The 19980-nt window shown below is 38.2% G+C and overlaps 1 protein-coding gene across 48 annotated transcripts in view; it reads right to left on the bottom strand.

Moving 5' to 3' along the window:
* Positions 1–19980, bottom strand: part of PTPRD (protein tyrosine phosphatase receptor type D) — a 408131-nt gene that overhangs the window by 49799 nt on the left and 338352 nt on the right. For all 48 annotated transcript variants that reach the window (XM_032845508.1, XM_032845526.1, XM_032845509.1 and 45 more), the window contains 3 exons: positions 13270–13445; positions 1067–1186; positions 398–552 (listed from right to left, as the gene is read on the bottom strand). In XM_032845508.1, the coding sequence (XP_032701399.1) occupies positions 398–552; positions 1067–1186; positions 13270–13445 (451 nt within the window). The remainder of the gene's footprint in view (positions 1–397; positions 553–1066; positions 1187–13269; positions 13446–19980) is intronic.

The following is a 19980-nucleotide window of genomic DNA, read 5'->3' as shown; positions in this document are numbered from 1 at the left end:
TCCCTATCAAATCCTTTCTACCAATGTTAATATAGGCCTTGTTTGATTAAAAAACACCTTTTTTTTTTTAAGATTTTATTTATTTATTTGAAAGAGAGAACCAGCATGAGAGGGGAGGGGTCAGAGAGAAGCAGGCTCCCTGACGACCAGAGAGCCCGATGTGGGACTCCATCTCGGGACTCTAGGATCATAACCTAAGCTGAAGGCAGTTGCTTAACCAGCTGAGCCAACCAGGTGCCCCCCAAAACACTTTCATTATTTATAAAGCAATCTACTATCCCAGAAATTGGGATAATAGAAATTGGAAAGAGACTATCCAGTGAGGAACAATCTAGCTTTCTGTTTCCTCATGGGCCTTCTGACTGTGAGAAAAACAAATGCTTTTGGTGGTTCTTACCTGCAGTGCACAACCATGGGTCCTGCATCTGGAGGGTTACAGGTTTTGACTCTCCGTAAGAAAGCTAGGAAAGGCGTAGGGTGCTCTGGAACACCGTGATCAGGCCAGGCAGTGAACTGGAATTGTCTCACTTCTCTCTTCTCACTTGACCCATTCTGTGAAGTAGGAAGACTGGGTAAAATTTTGTGTTCCTAGCCTCAGGTTGTAACGATGAGTAGCAACATGGAAGAGGTAACATGAAAATGTGCTGTCTTAATTCCTCCTCCTACCCTATGACCTTTGGGAAGATGCACTCTTTGGAGCTATCAATGTCAAACTCTTTGTAAACAAGTATTTGCTCAGGGAGATGAACATTCTTAGGTGAGAAGCACTGCATTTTTCAGGTGTAACTATCAGGAGTACGCCTATTGTATTTTACAGTAAGAACTAGTTCTTCTTCATCTATTCTTCATTTGCCAAAACTTCTGTCCGGAGCAAGAGTTCCACATTTACTGATAAATCGCTGGAGAAGGAGAAAAATTGCTGAGCGATAATGGAAGAATTATTTCATTCCTCACCGTTGCCAGTGGAATCAAGATTTAAGTAAAGTCTTAAGATATTTGATTTCTCAAAAGATGCTTTCTTTAAAAAATGAAAAGGGTAAAGGGACGGAAAAAAATAAAGACAAACCTTGTAAAGTGCAAAAGTCCGCACACAGTAAGTGGCCAACTCCACCGTATCTAGAAGCGTCACTTGGACCAGCCCATGGGTTTCTGTGCCTCTACTGGGCCAATACTGGTCACACTTCACCTAGAAGAAACAAGTGACACATTCAGGGCAGATGCTCATCAATTTCTCTATTAGCTTCACTTGGGGTTACTATTGAAGGAAAACAGCTTTTTTGCATTTCATTTTATGTTGATCTTTTTCTGGCATGCATTCTTGTTATCCCAATATATGTAAATTACTGCTCTGATGCCAATATAAACCACATTTTTCAAACTGGTAGGAATACTAAGCAGTAACAGATTCAATTTTCCTGGAGAAAAATAAATTGCAGATTGTAGCTGAGTAAAATAAGGAAAGAGGTATTTGAAACTTTAGAGCACTTGAAAAGACAAATTTGTTCTGGGATATATGTTATGAATTGCATCAGGAGGATTACGCTCAGCCATTTAAACGACGTGGTGAGACAATTAGTGCTCATCATCAAGGTTTAAAAGGCATAAGCTAGTTCATCTTAAACTATCAAATTTCCAAATATACTTGTTTAAAGAAAAGTAGAAATAATTTGTGAATCTATCAAAGTATAATAAACAACATAACATTGTAAAAAATTCAAGATATATGGTATGTGTATCCAAGACAAATTAAATCAGTAATGTGCAAGGGAAAGAGAGTTGTGTGTTCTTTAAAACCAGTCTCAGAGAGTCATACACTAATGCAAAGTTTAAGTAATTTAAAATTCATTCATTTCAGATGAATAATCTACAATTTCTATGTGGAGTTGAACAAAAGTACTAAAAAGTATTCAATCCAATTAGTTTAACATGCAAAAGAAAAATAATTTCAAGTCTGGAATACATTTCAAACTTACTATGTACCATGGATATTAAAAAGAGTAATAAAAAATGACAAACACAACACTGTATTTTCTGGTAAGATCATAGATAATATATTTACCCTTTCTATCTCAGATTAAAAGAGGATAGGAGAAATTTTTAAATGAAATCCATTTCTCTAGATAAAGAAACCTAATACCATTTTATATTAGGAATCACACCTTGTAGTTGAAAAAGAAAGATTTGAAAGTCATAATCTCTGGATTTAAACAAAAGCAATGAGGCATTATTATCATAGACACTAGAATTTTTTGGTCCAGTGAATAGAATTGCTAGATAATTATTTGCTTTTATGTTGAATATAAATATTAGTAGCATTTGTGAATAATATTGTAATTTTCTCTTTCACAGACATAGCATCTGCTCCTCAAAGGACTCAGGCTCTTTCTAACTAGATCGTGGGCCTTCTGAAAAGACAGAGGTTTTATTCTCTATCCAATTTCCTAGACAACAAAAAGGAGAAAACCACTTTAATGCACAGTTATTCAGTAAAGTGGAGATTGAATTTGCAAGGTTTGACTCTTATGCCTTTATTTCAAGGTAAGACCACACAAACACATATTTTATAAAAAACAAACAAGCGTGGTTCAAGTAAGATGGACAATTTGTGTCTTAATAGGATTTTTAAAACATATGTTTTCTAGAAGCATAATAGATTCTTCTATGTTTATATTCTATGATATGTTCTACTTAAAGAATAGTAACAGAACGGAAAGACAATACTCTAAGGAGAATATTGATGTAGCATGACCCTGACTAAGCACTCATGTTTTCTGACCATCCATTAAAACCCAAGTTGTATGTGGCTGGAATTAGCAGAGGATACCACCTGAAAAGAGCCAACACTCCTTAAGTAGCCCTGATTCAGACTGAAAGAAAATCACAAAAATTATGCCAAAGGCTCTGATTTAAACCATAAAAAATAAATGTCAAGTTGATGTTGCGCTGCAAAGGACAAAAGTAACTTTGGAGACCTCTTACTGCGACATTTGAGAGGATGCCAGCAATGTGTTGAGCTAAAAAATGAAGAGAGAAACTCAACTCATTATTTAATAGTTTCAGCTGGATGGCAACCCTTTCAAATCAAAATCAGCAGATCAAATCCCACAGGGACAAATATCTTTATGGAAGACACAAAAACAGGAGGTTAACACAATGTAATGATCTATAAGGTCAGTATGATGTACTGAACCAAATTCAATGCAATTATATTTCAGAGCTGGGAATTGATTATCATCAGACCTTTTGTTGAGATAAGACAAAGGACATAAAGGAAAGAACTGTAAGCCAGCTTTTATGTGACCTCTGGAAAAGTCGTCTCATTATTTAGTGATTTTCCATCAACAACTCCACTCCATCCCTAAGACATAGCAAAAACTGAAGTTACACTAATTATTGTCATACTTCAAGTACTTGGACTCTGACTTCTTTAGGAAAAAGGAATATCAGAAAACATTACTTAAAGGAGGGAATGTTGTGAACATTTTTAGCTAAAAGAAGAAGAAAAGGAAGCTTTTGTACTCATTTGAAATAATGTGCTCAAATTTTACTCTTTACCAGAAAGAAAAAAAAAAAAAACCCACAAAAACAAACAAACAAACAAAAACCCCACTCTAAAATGTTTCAAACTCAACAGCAAAAAACTGGGAGCAATTTTTTTCAAGCAAATATATTTAAACATTGTTGTTTTCTCTCAAGAAATATTTTACAAAGGGAGTTTATGAAAAATAAATATTTTGATGTATGTACACATGCACACATAAAGGTCTCAGCAACAGGGTTAGAAGCATTCCCCAGGCTTCTAGAACAGCTACAGCAATCCATTCTTCCCTTCATTAGTTAGTACCTGGGTACTCTTTTCTTTCCCTCATTCTCTGAGCAGCCCACATGCTTTCATCTGCTTTCTAAGGGCTACATTTAAAGGGCTAGGATTTACTGACATTCTTTTAAGCCCTTCATTTTTAGCCATACACTAAACAAATAATTTCTGATTTCAACAATAGAAAGCAATTGGGAACTGTAGTGAGTGAGGAGGCAAAACAAGGTCACAGGAGAAGAGTTAGACATGTTTTTACGTGGACAATAGCCCCTCCCTCCACCTTTTCTTCTTTTCCCCTGGGAGAAGATCTCAGAAGGTATTCCTAAAGAGAGTTACTGGTTTTAGGCTTTATGCACAGAGCCCAGGATAGGAGGCTCCCCTCTGAGCATCTAAGAACAAGAAGGCAGCAGCTCCTGAATGCAAATACCAATGCTGGCCTTTTCCTACCTGATTCTGAAGTGACTGACATCTTTAGGACTGATGCACAGAAGGCTGGATAGTCCAACTGGATAGCTGGTAAACTGCTTCTCTATTTTTAGGACCAAAGTCCAGCAGCCTTATCTGTTAAATGGGTACAATATCTCCAGAATGACAGGGCTAACATAAGGCTCAAAAACCATGCACTGAATCTCTAAACCCAATAAGCATTGAATAGGCAACAGCTATTATTAATTCTCAGTTAGACTATGTTCCCAATTTTTTATGATAGTTGTTATAAAAATGTAATCATTCTAAATGTGAACAAAAGAAACATGTTATTAATCCCCGTGGATATGTATTTTGGAGTGGCTAGGTGGAAGGCAAGATCTTAGCAACTATGGGGACACCACAGTGAAATGAGATGCAGTCCTGCCCCCAACCCATCAGCTTTACTAACTAAATATAGAGGGATGCTTACACCTGCTGGTTCTTCAGATGCATAGTTGTGAGATTTCCAAATAACTCCCTTCCTTTAACCTGGATTTTAATCAGATGTGAGAAGAGAATATTTTAGTGTCTGAGGGGAAAAAGGAGAGAGGCAGAACATGCCACCCAGGCTGTGGTTAGAAACCTCACACAGTAACTCAATCTGAGGCCTAACCTAAATAAGACAGGTCAGATTTCTGGCCAAATTTGGGGGAGATACTTATTTTTATTATTACAAAGTGATTACCCTTATGTGGTAGCTTCATTTCTTCATAATTATGGAAAGAACAAGCTGACCATCGCTATGTACGCTATGGAATTAATTTATACTTCCTCTTTCATGGCAACCTATTAAAAGCAAGTTGATGGAATGATAAAGCTTGCCATTGGGAATACCATATAGGATTTACCCAGCAGGTCTGCTGACGGTGCTTGGGGGAAATGCTTACTTTCTAGGTCCATTTTTCACTTCCATATGGCTTATCTTGGAAGTGCATGGCACATCACAGACATTCAACAACTGGAAGCCAACTTTATAATCAACTCTATTGTGATCTGTGTTGGCTTATTTTTAAATTGCCCCAAACTTTCTGAAAGCAAAATCTTCTCATTCCAATTTAAAAAAGACTCATTGAACATGGCGGCACAGTGAAGCATCAGATAAACCAGCATCTTTAAAGGGTCCAGCACCCCTAACACAAAATCTACTTGTTATATGGTACTTGGAAAAGCTTGCCTAGGGCCAGATTATTTAGCCAAAGAAGGACTTAGAATAAACAATAAACGATAGATCGGAAAGCACAGCAGTCGCTCAAAATAACTGGAAATTAGTATCTACTATGTTTGGCCAGAGGAGCCTTTTATAAGGAGCAAATAGAAAGTATTCTAACATTAGATAATACAAGTCAAATTTAGTCTTGGGAATATGGAAATGTTAATATACACTCATGAATACACAATAAGGGAGGATATGATAAAAGGAACTTTCATGTATTTATTAGGATATATTTTAGTGGATGGATAAATTATATGCTGAACTGTTTGTTTCTATAGGTTATAATATCTCTCTTGGCAGTTTTAAAAGACCAGCTTCAATACTTGATTATTCAAAATTAAGTATGGAGATCATCTCAATGATTCTATTGTCTTTCAGCGATAATGTTACTCTTTTCACTCAACTAACATTTGGCCATATCTATTTCCGAATGGCAAAAGGGTAGTCTGGTTTGTATATTCCCCTCTTCATTTTCTCTTTGTTGACACTACAAGGTGGAGATCAAGTACAATAGAATACCTGAAATGAGAGTAATATTAAACATTTGACTACAAATGCAGTAATAGCTTTTCATAAATAAAACCAGAAAGTTAAAAAATACTAGTCTCTAAATAAACAAAATTATTCATTATAAAACAGCTTATCTGTTTGAACACTTCAAAAAAAATGCTATTTCCTTATTTCCTTTTGTTTGATGTGTGCTACAGAATAAATATTTGTGTCCCGCCTCACCAAATTTGTAGGCTGAAATTCAATCCCCAGGGAGACAGTATGAGGAGCTGGGGCCTTTGGAAAGAGATTAGGTCTAGGTTGGAGTCCTCATGAATAGGCTTCAAGCCTTCCAACAGAGACTCCAGAGACCTCCCTCCCATCTACCACCATGTGGGGATACAAAAGGAAGACAGTTTTCTATGAACCAGGAAGTGGAGCCTCACCAGACACCTAATCTTCCAGCTTCTTGATCTTACACTTCCAGTTTCCAGAATGTGAGAAGCAGATTTCTGTTGTTTATCAGCTACCCAACCTACGGCAATAGACTAGGACAATATACCTACCAGAAGTTCATATAGAGACATGCACTAAACTTTTCTAATGACCTCCCCCATTAAATAATCAGTCATTATATCTCAAGTTTCTGGCCTGTCTTTGTAATCAGAGAAAACCTCTATGAAGTACCCCTTTGTCCTGGCAAAGCAGCACTTGAATGTCAGCTTTTCCCACACAGCGGTGGCCCTTGGAGTTTGCACCTCAGCCCCAATGACACCTGGCAGCGGCTGGGTGCTCTACACAGCCCTGTGGTTACCTCGGTGTCTGCCTGGATCCGCTCAGTGACTGCCTGCCACACCCCTGCATCACCCTTATTGAGCAGTAAGTTAGATGACTTAAAGTTTCAATGAAAAGACAATTTCTGTATACCTGTAGTATCAATCCTTTTTAGCACTTTAACAACCAGTAGAATTAGACTGGTGCATACCAGCTGAACCTCAGCTTTGCCTGAATACAGAGACTGACCCACATTTCTTAAAATTTTAGAAGTGACCTCACCAGCCTGGGAGTGCTATAAACATGAATGTGGACAATGAGAGGGGCTTTGCACAAAGTCTCTAAGAGTAAGATTGCACCTCTTCCTCCCAGTCCAGCACTTTCCTAGGCTATAGTGCCTCTAATTCACTTTTGCAGGAATGTTTGTTTTGGGCCAGAATCTGTAGGCTGCCATTATAAATCGAGGGGATGGGGGCAGGGAGGAAGAAGGGAGAAAAATCCGAGAAGCTAACAAACTGAGAAATTGGTGGGATTCTTTTTCTTTTATCTGACATTGTGTCTGTTGAGAAGAGAAAACCAAGAGTGTGGAACTGGCTAGATAAGGACCCAAACATCCTTCAGGTTGCCAATATGAGCATCATTCTTTTTGTTGCCAGTGTCCTATTTACATTAAGTATCCACCACTTTTCAAAAACAAGCCCATACATCAAGCAGGCTCCAAAGGTAGTGTTTGTGCTGCCATTTCTACAGTTGCTTAAGGAAAGAGCAGTTTCTGTTGCCCTAGACAGGCAGTGCTTTAGGCTGCAGTTTGAGAAATTAAATGTTCAAGGCCTTGGGTGCTTCCAGTTCTATTTGGAAAAGGACACAGACCTGGCATTTGGAAAGCATTTGCTCTCCATTAAACTTACCGAACCTTGACAAACCAGAGAGGCCAAGAATTAGTCTGCTGCTGGCCAAGGCTGGGCCTTCCAAAACCGATAACGACAATGAAAACAATAACACTGCCATTTATAATCTTCAACAGGATTCTGCCAACTTCTAACCCAAAAGGACCTCATAATCTGAAAAGAATCTCAAGATGTGTTTTACAGGAAAATAAGAAAACATTTTATCAGAATCTCCTTTGTCTAGAATTGTCCTCTTGGCCATGGAACCAAATGGGAACATGTTTCACCTTCCCCCCATATTGGGGGAAATATACAAACATGAGGTTCAAGGACAGGGGAGGACATCAGAGGTGGAGGGAGTGATCATTTAGTCAGAAGTGCTCCATCCATCAAATGTCAAGGCTTTGTATTCTAATTCCCTAAATTATTAATACAATGTTGTTAACACCATCCCAGGCCCTTAGGCCTTGATAGAATCTAATGTCCATTCATTAGCACAAACAACAAAATTCAGTGGAGCAAGGAATTTCCCCTGCTATGACCTGAGATAAACTAAAATTGTGATGCCTAAAACATTTGACCTGCTCTAGCAATGGATACCATCAACTGGGTTGCATAATTTTTTATCTGGGAACAGAAAATGGGATTTAGATAATCTGGAAAGTGTAGAATTCCTCGCTTCTAACCCTATTCTTACACCACTAATCAAGGTGGCCCACACTGAATGGCAGCTCAAATCACGTCCCCTTTGTTAAGGGTCAAAATTTCACTCCTTATCCTCAATATCTATAGCACTAATCATTGCACAATATCACAATAATAGCACTTGAAGTGATTCAAATCCCACTATAAAGCTTGCAAGACAACAGAAGCAAAAGTGACCATCAACCACGGGCAGTAAGTAAGGGTAAGCTGGTGAGGACAAGAGAAAGTCAGATATCCCTTAACCTTGGGTAAGCTGTTTCAGCTTATCAAGGCTGCTGAAGAATTTGCTAAGCAAGAGGCTTACACATTCCCTGCATCTTGTATTCTTTAGGATGAGAAACAAAGTAGAAGAGGAATAGCCAAAAGCAAACAGATGAAGGGGGGCGGGGGAGAAGAAAAGGACAATCGCCCACTAAGTAATAGAGGTTCCTGGGCCAGGAGTCACCTTGGCAAATCCTATCTTGGAGCCTCCAATTGTTCAAGCAAGGCTGCCAACCATGTGTCCTAGTTGCCCACAAATAACACCCTTGGAGTGGAATTACTCTCCTACCAGAGCTTCATTTTTTCCAAACTTTTCTTCCCTCCATGTGGTTGCCCAAACCGATTCATGTGCTTACTGGCATGTTATGAAACATGGAAACAATTAGAGACCACATTCTAGGGCACGAGAGAATGACTCGCTACAGAATCAATGAACTATGCAGAACTTGAGAGGATTTGGCAAAAAAGATGGAAATTGTAGAATAAGACCTACTAACAGTATCTCATGTCACACACCACGTTCTACAAGGCTTTAAACTGATCTGTGTGTTTTCAGGCAACGATTGTACTTTACTTTCAAAATCTGCAGTTTATAGCCTTATATTTTGTTTCTTTATATTTCCAAATGACACTCAGAGAATATTCAATGTACACATTCTCTCTTCAGGGTTTGAGAGCTGAAAGCACACTATAAAAATAGTCTTCTAAGTTAAGTTTGGAATTCTTGCAAGGCCACATTTGGGGGGGATTATTTGAAAATTAAAGAACTTAAGTTTCCAAAAGACCAATTTGAGTCTTAAGTCATCACTCTTGGAAGGGCTTCTTTAGCCAATGAAATGTTAAGAAAGGTCAGTTTTTAACAAAAGGCTAGTGAAACTTCTAATACATGCTAATGAACCCAAGAGCCTTTTGTGCCAAGTTCTCTGTTCTAACTTGGCAAAGGTTTAAGCACTGCTACTTTGTCATCCAAAGGCCTGAGTAAGACGCAAAGCACAATGCTAGAAAACACGGGACACGGGTAGTAAGGAGGCAATTCCCTAGCACTGTCAAGTAAATAAGAGGATGGGGAGGGGTAATGCAAAACCGAATCAAAAGGAAACATTGTGTCAAGAATATATTATCTTTAGTGACAATTACTACTACATGTAATTCATGTGATATTACTATTTTTATATTGCATTGTTTGAAGATTATGGTTGCAGTGGAAGCCACAGCCAGAAGTCCTGCGGTCCACGTGCCGACTGATTAACGATTCCCTGCATCAGTGTCTCGATTCTGCAGATTCTGTCCTGGGGAAGGCAAGGGCAAAAGAAGCCCATGTTCTGAGCTCTGTTTGATCACAGTACATGGGTGTTTCACTGGAAATGGTGGGCAGAATTCACCATGAGCAGTGACTGTGAACCTGGTCAGGATTCACCGGCACCCACAGAGAACAAACACATTGCATTTGGGAATAAAACCTGAACTATTTGAGAGCAGCTTTAGGGGAAGCTGATGTTGTTCTGGTACATCCTCCTAGTTCTCTGTCTCAACAAAACACTAACCGCTGAGATTCATTGAGGTGACTTGTCATATTCCTTACCTTGGTTAATGCCACAATAATTCTTCTATGTAATTTAATAGGAGCAAATGAGACTTTCGGGGATGCCGGTAACGTGTTTATTGTCACACAGCTAGTAAGCACTATGGCTGGGATCTAAACCCAAACATTTGACTTCAAGGCACCCCTCCTTAGGACTGTGTCATATAATTCCCTTCTCTCTGATGGTGGTATCCCTAGACAGTCTTGTGAAATATCATTTATCTTCTCCTTCCTTTCCTCTTCTTCTCTCTTCCCCATCTCAAATCACCAGTCAACATGTACTCCTGCATAAAAGTATTCTACAGTACACAGAAGTGTTTACACACATATGCACATATACTTTTTTTTTTCCCCATATACCAAGGTGTGGGGTGAATATTATTTCAAGAACCTGAGTGAGCCTTCTTCCAAATGATGAAATTTCAGGCTTCAGCCCTTGGAGAGGTGATTTGTTTCAACTGCCTAGACCATCTCCCTTTTTGAGGGAGATTACAAGCAGTGTCTAAATAAAGCCAGACTAATTCAAACATCTGCTTTGAAGTTGGCTACTCAGAAGTGAAAATTCATAGAGTTCCCAGATCAGCCTGCATAACGCACAGAGTTCCTATAGTATAAAGCTATATATTTCTGTAACAATTAACCACTATTTTGAGAAACTCAATCCAAGTTCTTAGTTGCAAATCCAGGAATGCTTTCCCCTTTCTTCTGAGACTTTAGGAGAAATAGCAACTGGATAGGGAAAAAGTGAGGTGGGAGGATATGAGGGAGAAGATGCAAAAGCAGATGAGGTAGTTTGGGGGACCAGAACTTTGCTAGATTTCTCAGTTGCATTTGGTCATTTATTCTCAAGCATTCTAGACTGGTGAACAAGGGGCTTTGGGTCAGGGCTAATTTGTATGGTCAGATTGAGGATGTTGAGACTCCTCCATGTTGGCTTATGCAGGTCATCACAAGTTTGGGTACAGAGTGAACCACCACAGAATAAAAATCACAAGACAGCATTTTAATTGGGCTCCTTAGGCCATTTAACAAAGGAGAAAGCTAACTTGCAGGAGCAAAGAGTAATTAATGAAGGGAGCAAACAGAGGTTCATTTAGTAACTTCAAAATAAGTTCCTCTGTCTGAGGTGGGGGAAAAAAAAAAAAAGGTAGCCTGCAACATAAAGATAAACTGTAGGTATTTAAGTCACAATGCCTTCCGCCAAGAACTGCTCATTACCATCAGATGTTGCGGTAGCAGTGGGGCCAGTTAGAACTAACTTTATTATTAGAAGCAATTAGGGAGAAAAGGGGCAGAATTTCATTTGGTTATTTCAAAACAAGTTTCTGTGCACGGTTTAATGAAGGCCTGCGGTGTCAAGATAAAATGTGTGTTTTACTGAAAACAGCTTTTGCAAATGACTGCTTGTTACCAGCGGTATCTCCAGGCAGAGCAGGCTGGGTAGGTTGGATTTACATGCGTGCTGTAATATAATAGTTCAGCTGTCTCAGCTTCACCCAAGTGTTAACAGGCAATATGGACTGATGGTTAGGCACATGTGTTCTGGAGCCAGACTGTCGGTCTTCAAATCCTCACTCTGACCTTGATAGCTGAATGACGTTAAGTGACCTTCTGGAATGTTCTATGCTTAGTTGGCTCATAGGTAAACTGGAGATCTTAGTAGTGTGTATCTCACAGGACTGTTGTGAAGTATCAATGTGTCTAATATGTGTTAGATGTTGCATCATGAAGAGCTATATTCATGAAACAGTTGGGTAGGGATTGTTTTTATAGGACTTGCTATATAGGGGTTACCCTGAGTAAAGATCAATATTGGATCCATTTGCATATTTTTAATGGGGTTTTCATGTAAAAAATGACAACGACATTTGTCTTCACAGTTTTCACCTAAACTCCTTTCAGACAATATTTCAGTATTTCTATACAATTCACATGTTATAAAGAGATTTGATTGCTTTTTGGATTTGGTAAACCAGTGGTGTACCACATACATTACTTCCACTTTTAGGACTTTTTATTTTTTCCTAAGCTTGAGTTCTCTCCTTAGGAATCACCTGCATAGCCTTCAACTCTTCCCTCATCTACAAGCCTGGACTAAAAGAAACTGCTATGTATCAAGCTTAGGAGACCATTTAAAAAACTCAACTGTCACACAACAAATGGGGAGTTGGGCTTTGGCTTCCTTCTAAATATCTTTTTGAGGCTACTGTGACCACAGTAAAAGAAATCTCTCACCAGTGGTTTCAAAACTCTGCCCCAACTGCCCTACTCTTCAGTGAGAGTATGTGCTGCCTTCAGTGATTTTTCAGAGACTCCTTCATTAAATTCTCAAGGTTAAAGACTGATTTTCATCAGATGGCTACAATATTTGCATATTCACTTGGGAATATGGCACACTGCTTACCCATTATGTTTTAGTTCTGCAAATCAATAACATTTAACTAATGTGCCATGCACATAATATTGGACCCGTATGATGAATAAAACCCCCTTCTTAGACCTTAATGAGCAATGACTATTATTAAAATCTATTCATTTTGGAGAAGGCTAAAGTAGCAAAATGCCCTCTACACATTTAAGTGTTTTCTCAGCTGTGTATTAACCCATATCATTTTGCTGGCTGCCCTAACTTAATTTATGCTAATTTGAATAATTTATATAAGAACCTCTTTCATAGAATTTTAGACTTTACCCTACAGATTATGAGAAAGAAAAAGTTAAAAATACTGACAAGTATATATTGTTGGGATTCTCCCCTAAAGTCTGTGTGTTCTTGTTCAGTGTGAGTTTTCAAAAGAGGTTCAGGTGAATATTTATTTTCTCTAACCAAACTGTCTACTTTTTTGAGTACCTTTTTTTTTTTTTTTTTGGCAATCACATTGTAATGAGAGAATTTCTTCTTAAAAGACTCAGTGTTAAAGAATGGTTTCATCAGAGCTTTTGATACCCATTCAGAGTTGTTTCTGTTAGAAAGTCAGAACTTAAGGAAGGGTAGATTCTGAAAAGAATAAAATATGCAACATAAGGACTACCTGAGGAAAGATGTGAAGAAGGAGAAGGTAGATATTCTTACCCTGGATCGTTCTTCTAGTTTTGTCATCATCACAACTGTTGCACTCCGTTGCTCCCATATCATCCTCCAAAAGTCCCCAAATGTTTCGGGGAGAGATCCCTGTGTTGCAATATAGGCATTTTGTTTCCTATACCCATCTATGTAGTTGGCATTCACATAGTCACTTCCTGGGATGCCTGTAAAACAAGAAGTATTATTCTATGAGGTGAACCTCTCATAAGAAAAAAACAGCCTGGGATCTGGTGTGAGGGCAGTGTTATATTACTGTTCTGCACTATGCTAGAGGAATCAAGGGTTAATAGCAGAGCCGTGGTCTAGAGGTCAAAACAGGCAATAACCACATTAACAAACAAGTATATAATTACAATGTGTCTTAAGCAAGATAAAGTCTCATTGGGACTATCACATTAAAGAAATAGGTGGTCCAAGCATTGGATCTCTGTAATATGACAAGGTAGATACCAAAGAAAGAAAACTACAACTGATTATCCATACAGTGCTATTTTTCTCACACACTGTCTATTTTCTCCACTGCATCAGTAAAATACAGCATGCAAAGGAGGAGAGAAATTTATCTGGTCACATTCCTCACCCATGCTATACCACATTGCCAGACAGAAATGAAATAAAATAATGCCTGAGTCTGAAAATGCAGTGTAGGTTAGAGCATGTGTAACAGTGAGAAATTCTGCACAAATTTAGCTAACAGGGAACTCATTTGCAAACTCATTTAATCCTTAAAACAACTCTATGAAATATATCCTGTCAGGATCTTCCTTTAACAAAGGAGAAAACGGAGGTGCATAGAGATGAAAGCTCTTGCTCTGACTGGTGGAATCTGGTTTAATGATAGTCTGTCTGTCTGCTACAACTGTCTTAGTCTCCACAGAGATTGCTTCTTGTTTAAACCTCACAGTACTGTTGTACTATGTGCACCTTTCTTGGATTATGACGATTGCCTCTTAATTGCTTATCCTGCTCTACTTTTGTCCTTTGCAGTCTGCTCTTCATCTAGCATGAGAGCAATTTCTAAGAAAATATTTCAGACACTATAACTTCTTTCCTTCAAACCCAACAATGGGCTTCCCTTTTACTTCCAAAAAAAACTGAACTCTCAACTATAGTTACAAAGCTCCACACTTTTCCAAGCACATCTTGTTCTACTCACCTCCTTGCCTTCTAAACTCTAGATGCTGGTCTAGCTTCTACTGGTAGGAAACACTGCTCTCCTACCTCAGTGCCATCGCCATCTTAGAACACACTCTCTATCTCCTTCCTGTTGTAAAACACTCCACCAATATCTCAGAAACCCTGCCTTTGATACTCTTGGAGCCCAGAACTTCCTTGACAACTCTTTATATTATTTACTACACATTGTAATTATATACTATTTTGTTAACATGATTATTTTCTGTTTTGACCTCTAGACCGGGTCTCAGTTATTAACCCTTGCTATCTCCAAGGACAAAAATAAATTTGCCCCAGTTCTGACATCTAATAAGTAGCAGAGCTTGAATTTGATGCTGGTGTTCTGATTGAAAGTCTAATTCACCTTTAAGAGGAATATAGATAAATTTGAGCTTCTTCCAAGGAGAGTGACCAGAGAGGTTAAGGAAATCAAAGCTGTTCTGTATGAGAAAGGAATACATGGTACACCTGGCAGAGGAAAATGTAGGGGTTGGGGATGACAGCTGCCTGTGAGGATCTGAAGAGAGGGTTAGGTTTACTCTATTGAGATCCAAATTTTTCAATTCTGAACGATGTTACTACAGACAGAAGAATTTCATCTCCAATATAATAAAGCATTTTCAAATTGTCAGAATCAAAAAGGGAATAGATTTCCTTGGGATGAAAGGAGTTGCCTATCCCCGGAGGGGAACAAACACTTTACATGGCTACTGGCAAGATACAAGAGGTAGCACTAGAACCTGTATGTGGCCTCTTCTTGCCCTGGGAAAAATAGGAGTCCTGGAGCTATGAGAAAAAAAAAAAAAAAAAAAAAAAGGAATATTTTCTTTATAATGGAACATATGTTCCCAAGCTAAAATTGTTATATTTCACTGATTGCCACTTGAAATTACTTTGACTGCTTTTCTGATTCCACTTGTAAAACTGATCCTCTCAAAAAAGTAATGAAAGTCAGATGGGAACTACTGGGCTCTGAGATAAACACATGGATATGGAATACCACCAGCATTAGTGAAAGCCTTTTGAGTAAAAACCTAAATGCACGGTTGGTTGTAACAGTATTCATCTATTACAGCTACTCAAGAAGCAGTTGGGGGTTCTGGCAGCCCTTTGTTGATAAAGATCCTATTCTTCCAGACACCAAATTACTATAGATTCAAAAGACAGTTTAAATAAAGTCCTCAGGTTACAGCCACTGGGAAGCACACACAACCTCAGGTCCATAGAATTTGGTTCTGAGCCAACAATGAATCTATTTTTAATACAGGAAAAGCCCACTTTCAAAATTTTAATTTAATAGTTAACAACATTAAAAAATTGATTTAAAAAAAGGATTCTGGTGAAAGGCATCCCTCAGCTACCAATATACAGAAAAGTTTTTTCCAAGCAAATTTAAAACAGAGAAATCTGGGTTAATAGCTTAGAAAATCCATCAGCTTGGCATTGTGCCATTTCCCCCTTATGAAGGATAATGATTATATCTGAATAATGTGTCAGAGAACAGAGGAGATGGACTGGAGACTCACATCCAAAAGAAGGGAATCAGCCCTGCCCAACATTCTTATGTAAAATTTAATCATTTATTATGTAATGAATTGTTTTTGACATAGTGCTTAAGTTTGCATAATAAATTATGATTTTTTTTTTAGGGGTGGGGGAAATTGTGGGGGTGGGTTGCTACTCAATAATACTTGTCCTTCCCAAGGATAAAAATACAAAAAAAAAAAACTGCCTGAAAAATACTAGGCACTTGGGATCTGTACTATATCACCAAATGCTTTAAGAATTTGGGACCTGATATTTTGAAAAGCAAGTTAAAAAGAAAAATTTCAGTACCTAGTGGAGTTAATTATTAGGCTAATGTTTACACCTTGAAGATAATGCTGAGGCTCCTTTTCTATTTTGACACTCATCTGAGTGAAGGCCTCCTTCCAGGAAATCTCTTTATATGCTCCAGCAAAAAGACATTCCAGGTAAGTTTTCTCCCATACAAACTTTACAAGATGGGGAAGTGAGAGATGACTATGTATCTGTAGCTCTAAGATCTAATGCATCTGCATTTCATACAACCCAAGCAACAAACTGTGTAGAAAGACGAATATGAAAAGATTTTAGGAAAGGTGGTGGTTTGGCTTTTTAAAAACATTCACTGCAGATTGGGAACTAAAGTTGAACAGAAGTGTGTTTCAAGTAGATGAGATCTTAGTTTTCGCTATACCATATTTAGAAAGATTTTTCAACCAGTCTTGTGAGAAAAACAACATGGTGACTTTCCAAGTGTTTTGGTGCCATGAAATGTTTAGCTCGTGATTGTAATGTTTCTGCTGGCAGGCTGAATCTAGAAAACCCTATCACTTTTTGGGGGGTGACCTTTCCCAAGTAATGTATATTTGTTTTTTTAATTTTCAATTCCCTGCCTTATCCAGAAGATGATTTGCATCTGCTAATGCAACACTAATCAGAGTGCACTACTAATCCAAGAGAAGTATGTGAGATTAATTGAATTTCTCTGGGGCTATGATGGATGGAAATCTTTGTTAAGTTAACATGAAGTACTGAAAGTATATAGAATTAATATAAATTAGCTGATTGCTTTTAATTTTTAGAGTCAAGGAGACCTTTGTCCAACACTATGATAATAATGGTGCTAGTTGCTTGCTTTCTTTCTTTCTTTTTTTTTTTTGGGGGGGGGTGGGGATGCCTATTAAAACAATGAAAGCATAACAAACATGTCTGCCTTTAGCTCACCATAAGCAAATATCTTAGGTCTGGCCTTGCTGTAGGAATTGTCTCTCTTGGAGTCAGTTGGTCTTAATGTCTTCATTCAAGAATAGCTTACTACCTTTATAAAAGTAAGTTTCATGATTTCCCATGTATTACTTCAAGTGTACTCTTCCCTTACCAATAGTCATGTAATAATAGACCCATAATTATCACTCTAATCTTATAAGTGAGAAAGTGGCTGAGGCTAGATCTTGAATTCATCTTACACCTCTATGTCCCTTTTCTGTGTTATAGCATGTTTCATCAGGTAATGGACTGTTCTTTCTTGTGGTGCTGCAAATATTATTTACATGCTTATACTGGGTTTTGTGTTTGGGGCAAAGAAAACTTGGAGCTATAAAACACAAGTCTATAAGAACAACAGAGACTGTGAAGAGATGAATGGTGGTAGAGCTGAGCTTCTATGTCCTTCATGCATAGCAAGACACAGCAACAACTACTTAAACAGAATTAGGACAGTTTTAAGTTCTCATTTCATTTGCTGGGAATTGCTGGTTATAGTTTTCAGTGGAAAGTAAGTCTAGGCACAGACTTTGAGCTCTGCTGTTCTTTTAATTGTTTGCAAAGCTTTGGAAAAGTATCATGAATTCAATGTGCAAGGACAATGCCATTTTTCTTCACCTAAGCACAGGATTAATAGAATAGGGCTTTATGACATTGGTCCCACATGTGTTTGAATCGTAACAGAAAGAGAGGAATCCTTGGAAAGACGAAGCTACTCTGAAAGAATATTTGTGATGAATAGACAATTCTTTATGCTGAAGACATGACATAGAAGACATAGACAATTCATGCTTTAAGATCTTGAAAGCATGTTGAACTGTCAGTGAATACATGATCTGAACTGTTTCATCATGACTGGGTTAAAATATTTTTTTTATTCCTGTTAACTTGAGGAGGACTAATTGGGTCATATGGGCCTATTAAAACAAAACAAAAAAATAAGGGGTGCCTAGGTAGTTCAGTTGGTTAAGCATCTGACTCTTGATTTCATGTAAGGCTGTGATCTCAGGGGAGTGAAATCGAGCCCCATATTGGGGTCTGGGCTGGACATGGAGCTTGCTTAAGATATTCTCTCTCATTCCCTCTCCTTCTGTCCCCACTTAAAAAAAACAAAACAAAACAAAAACACAAACACACAAAAAAACCAACTTGCCTTGCTCTCAATTTTCCAGTCAGGAGATAATTTGATTCAAAAAGATTTCTCTTGTTGAGGGGTGTTCATAATTATAAGTTTCATAATAAGGCCTTATGCCCTAATATTAAATGAAAAAGCAAGGCCCCAAATAGCACAGGAATTATTTTACTAATGTGAAATTAAGTAATTATAACATATATGTGGGTACTTCTGTATCACTCCATTCTGTAGGAAGAGCCGCAATGTGCCTTTTAAAGCCTTGAAAGAATACTAAGCACTTGCTAAAAATTTAGAGAAATTGGCCAGGAACCCGGGACTTCTATCTAGGGATGCCGGTAGTTTGCTCTTTGACATTTGGGCAGTTGTTCAACTTGTCCAGACCTCTGATTGCTTATCTGCTAAACAAGGTGTGTTGGACAAATTGATTCCCTCGAGTCCTTTTGAGTTCTAAAATAAGATGTCTCTCTGTGGTATTCTTAACCTTCTTGGATTCAGAAATCTCTGTGAAGTTATTTTAAGATAGAGGCTTTGTGTCTCTCAGATTAGGCAGGAACATGCTCTGATGTTCTTTCAAGCTGATTCCTATTGCTTCTATCTCTTCTGTGCTGAGATGAGGTTTTTTGGTGTGACTGATACTTCAATTCTTGATTAGAACAGGGTGGGGTAAAAAGCACACAAATTCAAAAACAAGGTGGGGGTGGTGGTGGGACTAGACTGGTAGGTAGTCTATTCATGGAAAGGAGCTATCCCTGGATTGTGGAGGTGAGAATGAAGAAGAGGCAGCATTATAGGGAAGGCAGAGTCCCTTCCCTGCTCCAGCAGACACACAGCAACTGTACCACAGAGCTGGAGATGGACCTTCAGCTGAGTGGCTGACTCTGTCCTGACCCACAGCATGGTACCAAAACCCAGATAGTCTCATTTCTTTTCCCTACCACGGATTTGTAAGAGGGAAAAGAAAAAAAAAAAAAAAAACAAAAAAACAAAAAAAAAAAAAAAAAAAAAAACTTTTCTGGTAAACCAGTTTATTCCCTGTTGTGAGACAGAAGTACTCAAGACCCAATGGAGCACAAAAGCTACCTTTTACTTAGTAAATAATGTCTCCTCCAGTTCAACATCCACACCTACACACCATCCCTAACAACAGTGAATTGATTAAGACCAAGATTATAGTTCTTAGACCCACAATGCAGAAAAAATGTTAACTTTATTGCTGACACTGGCAAAACAAAAGAAAACAGAAAAATGAAATCCAATAATACTTTACTAGTAAATTTATTTAATTTCAGATGACATAGGCCTTGTTTTGCCTTCACTTGTACCATGACAGCCACCCACAGCCACACCAGAACTAGCAAAATGAATGACGCTCTTGGCAATCCAGCAAAGAAAAGCCAATGCTTCTTGCAAAGGTACAGTGTATTATCTGACTCAGTGTCCCCAGAGGTACCAAGCATTAGCAAACTGCCTTCCATGCTTCTACGGTGCATAGGAGGATTATTTTACAAGCATGCCACGTTCTGTGGGCTCCTCCTGACAATGAGTTAATGGGAGAATGGGTAATTTGGAAAGAGTTTGTGAAGCCAGGCTCCCATCCTCTC

This window comes from Lontra canadensis, unplaced genomic scaffold (genome assembly GCF_010015895.1).
Source record: "Lontra canadensis isolate GAN:19392208 unplaced genomic scaffold, GSC_riverotter_1.0 scaffold165, whole genome shotgun sequence".
NCBI lineage: Eukaryota > Metazoa > Chordata > Mammalia > Carnivora > Mustelidae > Lontra > Lontra canadensis.
This window is presented reverse-complemented; position numbering and strand designations above follow the sequence as displayed.